Source organism: Solanum stenotomum, chromosome 2, assembly GCF_019186545.1.
Source record: "Solanum stenotomum isolate F172 chromosome 2, ASM1918654v1, whole genome shotgun sequence".
NCBI lineage: Eukaryota > Viridiplantae > Streptophyta > Magnoliopsida > Solanales > Solanaceae > Solanum > Solanum stenotomum.
In genome coordinates this window covers 70,852,260-70,864,320 of record NC_064283.1, presented here as the reverse complement: position 1 = coordinate 70,864,320, position 12,061 = coordinate 70,852,260, and the positions used below count along the sequence as shown (strand labels likewise).

The following is a 12,061-nucleotide window of genomic DNA, read 5'->3' as shown; positions in this document are numbered from 1 at the left end:
TTGGATTTAAAATTTAGAAAAAGAATAAAAAAAAGATAGATTTTTAAAGTTGTGATTTACAATAAGTTTTAGACATTTATGTGGATATAAATATCTCAATAATGATAAACTAAAAAATTGAAAGTTAATTTGTTTCTAAAAATATACTATTCAATAATTGAGATAGGGAAGTAAACATTTTATATCTAAGTTAATTTTTCCAATACTCCGTACGTGTTTTGTCTTTGATTAAACAATAGGTCATAATCTAATCTTAAAGCTTAGACAAGTCAAAATTTATAATCACATATAAAAATAAATAATTTTTTGGATCTGTTGGTTAGATATAGACCTGATAATTAAATGAAGGGTAAAACTTTGGTTGTTTTGATTAGGTGACTAAATAATAAACAAATAAAAAGTGATTTTGAATTGGACATAATGGATTGCCACAGTTGGTTAGATATAGACATGATAATTAAATGGACAAAACTTTGGTTAGTTTGATTAGGCAATTAAAATAATAAACAGATAAAAAGAGATTTTAAGACATTAAATTGTGACACATTATTTAGCTTAAATTGACATGTTCGATCCATTAACCTAATCAAATTTTCAATGAGCTATGCTTCTATCCGTTTATTAATTCGAATCATTTTAATTCGTTCAGATTCAATTCAATACTCTCATTTGAAAAAAAGAATTAGTAGTATTAAATTCTTACTATATATCTTTGTTGTAGATGGGAAAGAGAAGGTGGCAAAGAATGTAATTGAAGAAATAGATGAAGAAAAGAAGTTGGTTAAATTCAAAGTGACTGGAGGAGATATATTGGAGGATTATAATTCATTTTACGCCACTGTTCATGTTGAAACAAAAGGTAAAGATAATATAGTTACTTGGATCTTGGAATATGAAAAGAAGAATTGTAATGTGCCCGATCCACACACTATAATGGAATTATGCCTCAATGTCACAAAAGATATTGAGACTCACCATCTCAATTGATATATACCTATGACTATATATATTTATTGCTCGGATTCTTTGAAAATATATTGACAGATGCTATACTGTCATATGTGTGACAATATTTTTAAAGAGTACGAACAATAGATGGTGAATGCTTGGAACTAAGATGTTGTCTCAAGTCTTCTCATAACGTACGTGTGTTTGTTATTAATGAGTGTGCTTTGAAATGTCTACTACATGTATCAAGAATAAAAATAAAATAAGGCAAAATGAGTGACTATGTAATTTCTAATATATTTAGTTGTGGATTGAAAAAACAGTTTGTATTTTTTAATATTGCTCTTGTATTTTTTTTTCAATATTTGATTTTGATATATTTTGGCTGAGTTGATGGCTTAATAGAAATAATCTCTATTTTTACAAGGTTAGGTAAGAGTAAGATCTATGAATACACCAAATCTCTTGACTTTACTTACGAGATTACATTAGATATATTATTCATATTAGAACTTCAATTAATCTAAATTCATATCGCGTACGATCCATTAATAAAAAAAAATGCTTCTTTTAATTAGGACTTTCCTTATTTACTTATCTAGGTCTTAATATTTACTCATCTCTGATTAAAAATGGAAGAGTCTTATCTACTAGCCACATGCCCACATCCCTCGAATAAATGATCTTTTTCTAAAAGAAATGAAAGATTGGTTTTTGGGAATTGTGTTCTTTACTTTCTTTTTAGAAAGTAAATATTTCTCAACCATATTTTATATACAATGTCAGTTATATACATTATATAGCAACATGTCACATGGACTTGAAGAGAAAATTCCAGTGGAGTAAGGCACTATTCTTTTATCGCATTATATTTTATAGGGTAAAAGGACAAATATATCCTTGAACTATCGTAAATAGTATGTATATACCCTTCGTCATACTTTTGGGATATAGGTGTCCCTACCGTCAAAAAACTAGAGCATATATGCCCTTCACTCTAACGGAAGACTAATTAGGGACACATGGCGCAATCTTATCTGTCAATCCGATATTTAATAAATGTTGGATCGATGGATAAGATTATGACACGTGTATGTACGTTAGAATAAAGGGTATATATGCTCTAGTTTTGGACGGCAAAGGCACCAATGTCCAAAAAGTATGACGGAGGGTATCTGCATACCATTTACGATAGTTTGGGGTATATTTGTACTTTTTCTCTATTTTATATATGTGATATACTTACATATATAGTAGGAGCCATTTTATATTAATGGACCTTAAATAAGGGTGAAAAGAAAAATTAAAATACAGAGACATTTTAAAAAAAAATTCATGTATTGTTTCTTAAATATCCATTATCATAAAATATTTCATGTAATAATTTTTAAAAGATCTTTGTGTTCAAGTAAAGCTCTTTATATCGTAATGTCTATTTCGTAGTTTTGGCCTTCCGTAAATACAGTTAGAATAAAACGTCTATAATAGAAGCATATTATATTAATTCTTAATTTAATACACTTTTATTGAACGTCTGACTGAGTATTATTATTTTCTCTTCAACCATAATACTATTAGTTGATTAGATCATCAAACACCATGATTTTAATTTATTACAACAAAAATAGTAAAAATAGTATGGCCCTTATATTACATAAAGCATGTGGCAAATACCAACTAGTGTTTGCACATTATTTATCAATTAGAATGACCTAATACAAGGCTCATCCCTTAACACTTATACATATTATAAAATTTACTAATAAAATTATAGCTTATGCAATATAAAATGCATCCTCAGATAACATTTTAGGAATCACCTCAATTTGCAATTTTACTTCACCACATTCCACATTTTGCAAAATAAGTGTCATGTCTTGGATCAATTTGCCATTTTCCCATATGATGCAACTTTCCTTAGCTAAGCAATTGTCTCTATTTTGCTGAACTTTGTCAACTTTGACACCATTTGGAAGGTCTTGATGATAGCTCATTTCCAATGCTTTAAGATATGGTTTGATGTCTATCTTTGCTTCACCTATTTTGTCATCTTTACTAAATGTATCTTTGTCATACACAGTCTGAAAATATCGTAATCATCAAATTAAAATTATATATATCGAGAAATATTAGGAGCTCAGTTGGTTGACTAATTGAATTTTTACCTTCACTACAACAAAAAAGACATTGACATAATACATAAACATGACCCTTGACTTGGCATCAGATGACAACTACGACCTTCAACTTTGGATGTGCACAAGTAGACACTTAAACTTTTATAAAATGGAAGAAATGGGCATATCCGTCCTACATGACACCCTACATGGAGATTTTGTGTCCTACGTGGCGTCCTACGTGTATTATGCCATGTAGGACACGTGAGTCTACTTGTTCAATTTTATTCAAGTTTAAGTGCCTACTTCTGCACACTCAAAATATGAAGGCATAGTTATCCGCTGAAGCCAAGTTAATGGTCATGTTTATGTATTACGCCAAAGACATTTAGTGATAATAGATTTTCTGTGTATTAACGTAAAAATATTTAGCTACAACTCATGAGCTTAATTAGTTTCATTGAAGAATAATATGAAGAGAGAATACTCACCAAAACTATTTGGACATTTGGATATTTGAGTGCAAGGGTCAATTCATCATCCCAGACAGGGTTGCAGTTGTTCTTCTTACAACTAGTCTTCACTTTCTATAAGACAATTGCAGAACATCAGTACAAATAACAGATATTATTTAAACTTTGACATAATGAAACACAAAAAGACATAATTCATGATTTTAATTAAGTTTATGAATTCTGGATTTACAACAGGATAGTTTTTCGAGATATATTATTTATGTACTTCATTCCACTTTTTTGTGAATATACTGGACATATGTGTCTGTGCTAGCACGGGTCTAATATTTGTTATTTTTTTTGTCTTAATTTATGTGACATAGATAGAATTTAGAGAGTCAATTAAATTTTAATATGATTTTTAAATAGTCTAAGTTGTTAATTATTAAGATTTATAGTACTTTTTACGTAATTTTAAAATAATATATGTTATTCCCCTTGCCCTAATATATATATGATATATAAAATTTCAAGAGTAAATCAAATATTGTTCATTATTGAAATTTACAATACTTTTTACATAATTTCCAAATTAAATAATACATGTTACTTCTTTTGTCTTATTTTATGTTGACATCGATAGATTAATTTCAAAAATTAGTCGAACTTTTTATATTTTTTTAAAAATATTTTAAGTTGTCAATTATCACAATTTATAATTTATTTACGTAATTTTTAAATATAAAAAAATAAAAAAAAGATAACCAAATTAAAACGGAAAAATCACCAATAAAATTACACAAATACCCTCAAAGTGCTCAAGCAAGCATATTTACCAATTGCCTACTTGAGCACTTGAAACTTCCTCTTATAATAGTAAAATTTGACAAGACAATGGAATATTACAAAAAATGAATTAACTTATGGTAATAAATATTTATATACTTGTAAATTATTTCTTCAAGGTAAGATGAGTGTTTCTGATTACTAAGTATTGTTGACACCCAATTTTGACCCTCCCCGATATAATTAATTTCCAAGTTTCTTAATTTTCAAACGATTTAAAATAATTAACTTTATAAAATTCAAAATATTTTTCAAGTTAGTTTTAAATGGTTTTATCACTTTTTATAATTTTTAAATAATAGGTGTATACTTTTGAACTTTATAAATATTCAAAAATCGTCTCAAAAGATTTTGTTTAATTAAATATTTGGTTAGTTTGCTTAGTTATTTAATAGTTTACAATTTCGAGTTAATTAGTTTATAATTAAATTAATTATTTTATTTCGTCAAGATTAAGAAGCTCGTAAACTAATTATACTAATTCATTCTATTTAAATTTTAACCAAATTCGTCAATCGAGCTCAATTTGGTTAAATCCCAAATCCCGATCGGCCAAATTTAACTCAATGGGCCATATCTTAATTTGGAATATACCTTTTATTTATGAAATTAGCCATTTGCCTTTCAACTTTTCTAACTCTTTAAAAAGCCAAAAGCTGGGCCATTTTCCCTCACATTACAGCAGCCCACAATCCCAACAATCAGCCCTTTTGTTTTAAAGTGACCCTTCCTCACGTGAAGCCCATTTTCCCTTGAACAAACCCATTCCAGCTAACTCCCACCAGATTATCCCGACCCGGCCCAACTCTCTTTCTCTTCCACAAAAGAGAACCGAGAACATTCCCAGAAACGACAAACCAACGTTCACAATTGTAGCAGCAACAATACAATACATACAGCAGCAAAAGCACATGTTTTCGTCCTTAATAGTGCGAGATAAGGCCACATCGGCGCCCAAGGACATTGGAATTGATCAAGAGCGTTCATCGCCCCTTTCCTCTTCCGGAATGGGGCGAAAATTCAGAAAAAAGGTGCCTCCCCTAAATTGTGAAAGGTTTTTGAAATTCAAATTTGTAGGCCTTGAATCCGAAATTGCCCTGGTCCCTTTTCCCTCCAACGTGAACCCTAGTTTCCCTGATATATGTTTCCATCTTCCCCACTGTGGAGGAGGTTTTTTTTTGGGTTGGAAGAAAAATTCCGGTTGAGGAATAGAGAGCAATTCAAGCAAAATACCTAGAACATACTACGAAATCCCATCAAAGAGAAATAGAAAGTTCTTCGATTTCAGTTTCTGAGAAAGGCAGCCATATTCGTATTGAGTTCGAAGCTTCTGCTTGGATTTCTTGTTCATAGTTTTCGCTTTCGTGGTGGAAGGACCGCAGCTGCTAGCTCGCTGCCCCTGTTTGCTGCGCCTTGAAAGGTAATATTTCCTTTATAATATTTTTTTTTCCACCGTTACAGAGTGCTCTCAGTATAGCAAGATCATTGTTGTTGTTGTTGTATTTCTATCATTTTGCATTGGTTGTTGATGGCTGGTTTATACTTTATTGGTGAGCTTAAATGACTTTGGACCGAGTCAAAAGCTTCGTCGTTTTAGTCGATTCTCCACTTCAAAACTTAAGTTTATTTCGTTCCAACAAGATCATTGGCATGTCTATGTTGCTCTACACCCCAAGCCTGTTTAGTTGAGTGCGTTTCATCCATGATTTTATTCTGTTTTCAACGTCTCCTTCTATTTGTTTGCCTATCACTTTTGATAAAACTTACTTTTTTTTCCCTTTCAGTCTTGTAATATTTGTCACTGTGTTGTCCTTTGGTTAAACAAATGTTCACAGGTGGGTCTTTGAGTTTCACTTTAAGTTTATAAATTCTCTTATTTCGCTTTGATCTCGCCAAAGATCGGGTATGCCTTGTAAAATTGAGCGACTCATTTCTTTAATATCAGTTACCTTTGAGGGTTAATAGAGGTTTGAAGTGTGATTACTTTGGGAGGTAAAATGTGGTGGTTTGAGCCATGCTTAATGAAATCTTAGTTTAGCGATGCCTCTTCCTTTTCCTTAAATCAGTAAGTTCCTCTTTTGCGAATGTTTAGAGTCTCGTTTCAAAATAATTGCTTTAAAAGTCCAATATGTTAACTGAAGATTTCGCTGCTTATGCTCCCATTTCTAAGTCAACTACCATGCTGAACATATATTTTTCTTGAGTTTGGGTTCCTTTTCACCCTTTTAAATTTTTCATGATTTGTGTATCTTAGTTGAACCCATTCCGTTATTTCAGATTTTGTGATCTTAATTTTTTGTGGAATTTGCTTGTTTTTTTTTGTTGATTGGTCATGGATTTATTAGTCGTGGATTAGTCATGGATTTATTTTGTTTATCAAGTTCGTTAATAAATAAAAAATGGAAACTAGTTGGAAATGTTGGAATTAAACTTTAAGGTTTGAGTATACTGTTTGTTTTCAATTTTCTGGGCATTCACGTGTATTTCACTTGGCTTATGGCTATTGTTAGTTATTTGCTATATTATTTATTTATTTATTTATTTATATTTTTTCATTTTGTTTGTGTCGAGTTACGAATCGGTTGATCATCATTGTCATTTAATATTTTGGTTTCAAGACACTACTATTGCTCACTAATTTTCGTCATTTTTGTGTTACATGTGACACCAAATCGAGTCACTTGGACTCAAGTTTCTCCCTTGCATCTTCGAAATGGGCCATGAAAGCTCTCTCTCCTTTTTTTTTCCTGAGTCAATCCCATTGATAGGAAGCTGAAACAGGCCCCGAATGCCCAAAAGAGGGATGTGTACATGTAGTATATATTCCGTATACATGATATACAGGCTTAAAATGCAGCGATACAGGTGCAAAATGGTGATATACAGGTTGAAAAAGGCAAAAATACAAAGTTCTATAAAAATACAGGTCCCGGAAAGCAAAAAATATGATGTATACATTCGATATACACAGATATACATCGGATATATACAAAAACGGGTTTGGGATTAAACCCCAAAATTCCAGCTAATTTGGCCCAAAAGGAGGCCCAAATTCAATTTCTCCCTACTCTTTAATTATTTAATTACGATTATTTATTGCTTATTGCGTGTCAACTCTAACTTTTAAATTGTTAACTAACCTAATTAAATTCCCCAAACGATAAGTTAATTTCTTTACATTGACTTACCTTTAATACATTCTTATACTTGTTTTTGTATTCATTTTATCTTACTAATAAAATATATTGGCCATATTTCATTTTAATTAAATCTTTTGTTTTTAAAAGGACATGTTTTGAATGCATCTTCCTTTAATAATGAACTAAATAAAATCGTGTGTGTTCTCTTTTTGTCAGTTGATTTAAAATGGTCTCATGCTTTAATTGGTTCAAATTATTATCTTAAAAAATGAATCAAATAAATTTTGATTAATCTAGTTTTTATTGAAATTCTAATTACTTGTATCACAAGCCAAATGTGTCATTTTTGAATTCTTTTCTCTAAAAAAGAAAAATGTGTCGTTTATCTAATTATTTTCTCAAAATTAATTAAATATCGTAATTTATTTAAATATTCGTGTGTTAAATTTTTCAAAATTAGTCAAAGTCATTTTAGTCAAATCGCCGGTCAACCGCAAGTTAGCGGGCATTCCGAGGGCCTAACACCTTCTCGGAATGTATATTGAACTTCGAACCCGTTTTCAATTGATTTTAGCTGTTTAAATCTTTTGAAAACCGTAAGTATTTTTTCTTGATTTTTTACTAAAAAATTAAGTGGCGACTCTGTCCTTTTGGAAACCCGATTTCTCTTAAACCTTATGTTTAATCGGTTTTTCGAAAACTAAGTCATTTTTCCTTTACATATTTTTTAAATAAAACAAATATAAAAAAATATTACATTTGAACGGACTAAAAAGAAAGAGTAACACAATTAATTAGACAAAGAAAGTATATAAGTAAACTTTTTAGAAACTTTTTTAACCATAAAAACACAGTCTAAGACCAAATTGTTGGTTTTGTAATAAATCCTAAGATATAAAAGTGAGATTTTCTAAAAAGTTAAGTCATGGATGATCAAGAGTCGCAATTAATGAATGTAATATTTTTCATACAAAAATATAGAAGCTCAATCAACTATATTATCAAAAAACCTATCCTAGATATGCCTCTAAAAGACGATATATTTGACCATTCAATATGATCAAACTCATGAAATATGCAAAAATATTATCAAAGAAGAAGATATTATAACATGTACCTGATCACCCATGGTAACAACAACATAAGGATCACTATGAAATGTATCCTTGAGTGGTAGATTGATGCCTCTATGCACCCTAATTTTAACAAGTCCCAACATCTTTAAAAAAAAGATTGAAATTTTTTCAACTTAATTGGTTTATGTGCCACAACAATATATCAATATGGCCTTAGAAAAGGACTTTCATTTATTGCATGACCTTGTATTGATTTATTCTTTTTATCACTTCAGAATAATTCTAGCACTTAATTAGAATTTCAAAAAGAAAAAGGAAAATGGGAACTTATATCATCGGTCCATTATTCACCTTAAAAGAATCTCTCGCTTTCTACTTAAAAAAATTATCGGTAATTTCTAATTAATTCATCACTAAAGCCTAAATAATTTTATCTAATTAACTTTTTTTTAATAATCTATTACTAATTTATAACTAAATGAAATTAATATACAATTTTTTAATTTAATTATCAAATTTTATTCATAATTAACTCCTTATTTTGTAATAGTGTCTTCAAAGAGAATCTAATAACTTTCTAGAGTTATTCTTGAACGTCCTTGGCCTGGTTAGCTTTATTCCGATGTTATTCGAAAAAATTATTGAGTCGGATCCATTCATAACATTGGTCACACTACCTGTTCACATCTTTTATTAAAAGGATTTTTTTTGTAACATGTCATCGAATTATTATAAATAAATTATTTATATCGATCATTCGTTAAAAAATAGGTTTATCTATGCCATTACCTATATAACAAGAGTTCATTTGTGTTATTATTTTTAACAGAAAATATATTTAATTTTGGAAAATTATTTATGCCACATGGTTAATTCCTTATTAGAGGCCAACGTCAGTTAATTAAAAAAATTCAATATTTGATTAAATCAAAATTAAATATGAACGGATTTAAATAAAACCGAATTCACGATAGGATAGTATCCAACACAATTCAAACATTATTCATTACTTATATTTAATATACTTATCAATAAATAATACATTTACTGACCTCGTTCCCCAATAATATACTATCAAATATATAAAAAAACATACACACACACATATATATGGTGACATTACATAATGAAGTGTTAAAAATTTGACAATGTTGCTTCAACGAAGCAAAGATGATTTTATACACCTCGCGCTCAAGGCTTTTTAGGTACTTGAGGTATTTCTAGCTTTGGCAAAGTTGGTAATTCAGGCTTAGGAATAACAGGTATCTCGAGTTTTGGCAATGTTGGTAACTCTGGCTTTGGGATTTTTGGCAGTTCGGGCTTTGGTAGAGTTGGTAGCTCAGGTTTTGGAATTTTAGGGAATTCAAGCTTAGGTAAAGTTGGGATTTCAGGTAAATGTGGCAGTTCGGGCTTAGGAAGCTCAGGTAGAGTTATTTCAAGAAGATGACGAGCGTCTGATTGAATTACATAATCACTTGTTAAAAACAAAGTGACAAATAATAAGAAGAAAAAAGATGGGTTGTAGTAATAAGCCATATTTGTTGAAAGGTGAGATCAAGACTAGTAAGTTATGCTTTGATTGATTTTGCTTTATGTTTCACTTCAAACAAGTTTATATAGATGTGTGGTTGTAGAAATTAAAAATTGGAGAATTAGGGCTTTGGTAGAAAAATTGTGTGTTAGTTCATCTTCTCAACAATAACCTCCTAATTTAATCTGACAAAATTTTTACTTATGTAACATATTTTATGTAGATATTCCTATTCAACACATAATAAAAAGTCTTCAAGTAGGTAACCTAAAGAGAGAACTTACTTTTCTTTAAAATTAGACTAAGGTTCTATTGAATAAAATGACATACCATAACTAGATTATGTACAATAATAGTAAAGATAACTGTTGACAATTCTCATGTTATGTACCTAGTTATTGTCGTATACTACCTTGAGGTTGCAGAAGAAATTAGTAAACTTCAAATTTTGACATTACGTAACGGCTGACGTACGTAGTACATATATACTCTTCGAACATAATATTATTTATTTTACATGCTAGCTTGTAACATCCGACAATTTAAAATGAATATGAAGAAGCTTGAAATTGGAAGTAGTCACTTTTGGAAAAAGTTCAGAATCTGGAAAATTTGGCTAAGTCCAGAATCTGGAAATTTGGCTAAATTCAAAATCTGGAAATTTGGCCAAGTGTGGAAATCAGTGAGTTTTTGGCCAACTTTGAGCAGTCATAGCTACTAGCTCAGGATGAGCCAGGAGTAGTTCCAGCTATGTTTGGAAAGCCCTTGGAACGATCTTTTCAACGCCACCGAGTTTGCTCGATTCCGAGTTTGTATGAGCGAGTTATACCCTTTGAAAGTTGGGCAGTTGGCAGGGAGTCCATCCGGAAATTTAAGGGCATTTTGGTCTTTTCACAAATCATTTCTTTTGATGTTATATTGTTGTGTTAGGCTGATTGTGGATCATTTTTGTTCCATTTTAAAAGAGTAAGAGTTAGGGTTCTTGAGGGTGAAGAAGAGAAGAAGGAGAAAAAGAAGAGAAGAAGAAGAGGAGATCAAGGAGTTTCCGTCAAAGATCGTCGTGGAAATCATCGGGGGTGATCCCTATCAAGGTATGTGAGTTCTTTGTGTGGGTTGATCCTTTCCCCCACACACCAAGCTCATTTTATGATTTGATAAAATATTGGATTTGTTGTTGAAGTTGTTGAAGTTGTTAGTTGTTGTTGATGTTGTTAGATGTGTTGTGGAAGTTATTGTTGGTTGTGGGACATGATTTGGTTGTGTTCTTGAGTTGAATCTCTTGTATGTTGAGGGATTTTATGATCCTTAGTGTTGGTTGGTTCATACCCCCACACACCAACTCGTTTTTAATTCCAAGAAAAGATTTATTTTGGTTGTTTAAGTTGTTGGTTGTGTTGTTGAAGTTCTTGCTGATTTGGGACAGGATTTGGTTGTGTTTTTGAGTGGAATCCACTGTAGGTTGAGGGGTTTATGACCCCAAGTGTTTGGGAAAAGAACCTTTGAAGTTAAGAGGGTTAGAGTTGGCAACATGAAGGAGAAAAGGCAGGCTGCTTTCAGGGAAACAAGTCTGCGTCGCGGCTGTGTTCCCTCTGTGAACAAAATCTGCTTTGTTTTCAGAATTTAATTTCGTAATTCTTCTTAAGTTTAGGTGTCCTAAATTTTTCCTAAACATCATGGGATCCTTCCAAACACAAATCATTACCCTTGAATTCATAATCCAATTCAAGGAGAGTTAGTTCCAAGTCAAGTAAAGTTAGAAGTCGAGTGAAGTTAGTTTCCAAGTCAAGTGAAGTTAGTTTCCAAGTCAAGTCGAGTTAGAAGTCAAGTGAAATTAGAAGTCAAGCTTAGAAGTTAAGAAGTTAGTTCAAGCAAGTCCTCCAAGCTTTTCAAGAGTCTTTATTGAATGTTTTAACTTCATTCTAAAGCTCAAGTTGCAAGTCAAGTAAAG

General features: G+C 30.9%; 3 protein-coding genes across 7 annotated transcripts in view; 1 reads left to right on the top strand and 2 right to left on the bottom strand.

Moving 5' to 3' along the window:
* The window catches only part of LOC125857196 (MLP-like protein 34), a 384,557-nt gene that overhangs the window by 90,647 nt on the left and 281,849 nt on the right, over positions 1-12,061 (top strand). For 3 of the 5 annotated variants that reach the window (XM_049536882.1, XM_049536884.1, XM_049536883.1), the window contains exon 3: positions 722-792. The exons of the other annotated variants lie outside the window; for them this stretch is intronic. In XM_049536882.1, the coding sequence (XP_049392839.1) occupies positions 722-792 (71 nt within the window). The remainder of the gene's footprint in view (positions 1-721; positions 793-12,061) is intronic. 5 annotated transcript variants of the gene reach the window in all.
* On the bottom strand, positions 2,574-8,838 carry LOC125857219 (protein C2-DOMAIN ABA-RELATED 7-like). Its single transcript, XM_049536914.1, has 3 exons — positions 8,624-8,838; positions 3,557-3,652; positions 2,574-3,029 (listed from the first exon to the last, which is right to left on the bottom strand). The coding sequence occupies exons 1-3, from the start codon at positions 8,723-8,725 to the stop codon at positions 2,724-2,726; spliced, it is 504 nt and encodes a 167-aa protein (XP_049392871.1). The 5' UTR covers positions 8,726-8,838; the 3' UTR covers positions 2,574-2,723.
* LOC125857261 (protein PELPK1-like) lies at positions 9,683-10,175 on the bottom strand. Its single transcript, XM_049536956.1, has one exon. The coding sequence runs from the start codon at positions 10,116-10,118 to the stop codon at positions 9,774-9,776; it is 345 nt and encodes a 114-aa protein (XP_049392913.1). The 5' UTR covers positions 10,119-10,175; the 3' UTR covers positions 9,683-9,773.

Bases quoted from the DNA above. Each gene is read 5' to 3' on its own strand.
- LOC125857261 (XM_049536956.1), bottom strand. From the start codon at position 10,118: ATGGCTTATTACTACAACCCATCTTTTTTCTTCTTATTATTTGTCACT.
- LOC125857219 (XM_049536914.1), bottom strand. From the start codon at position 8,725: ATGTTGGGACTTGTTAAAATTAGGGTGCATAGAGGCATCAATCTACCA. The intron at 3,653-8,623 runs GTACATGTTATA...ATTGTCTTATAG, and splicing joins TTGTTACCATGGGTGATCAG to AAAGTGAAGACTAGTTGTAA. The intron at 3,030-3,556 runs GTGAGTATTCTC...CGATATTTTCAG, and splicing joins CAAATGTCCAAATAGTTTTG to ACTGTGTATGACAAAGATAC.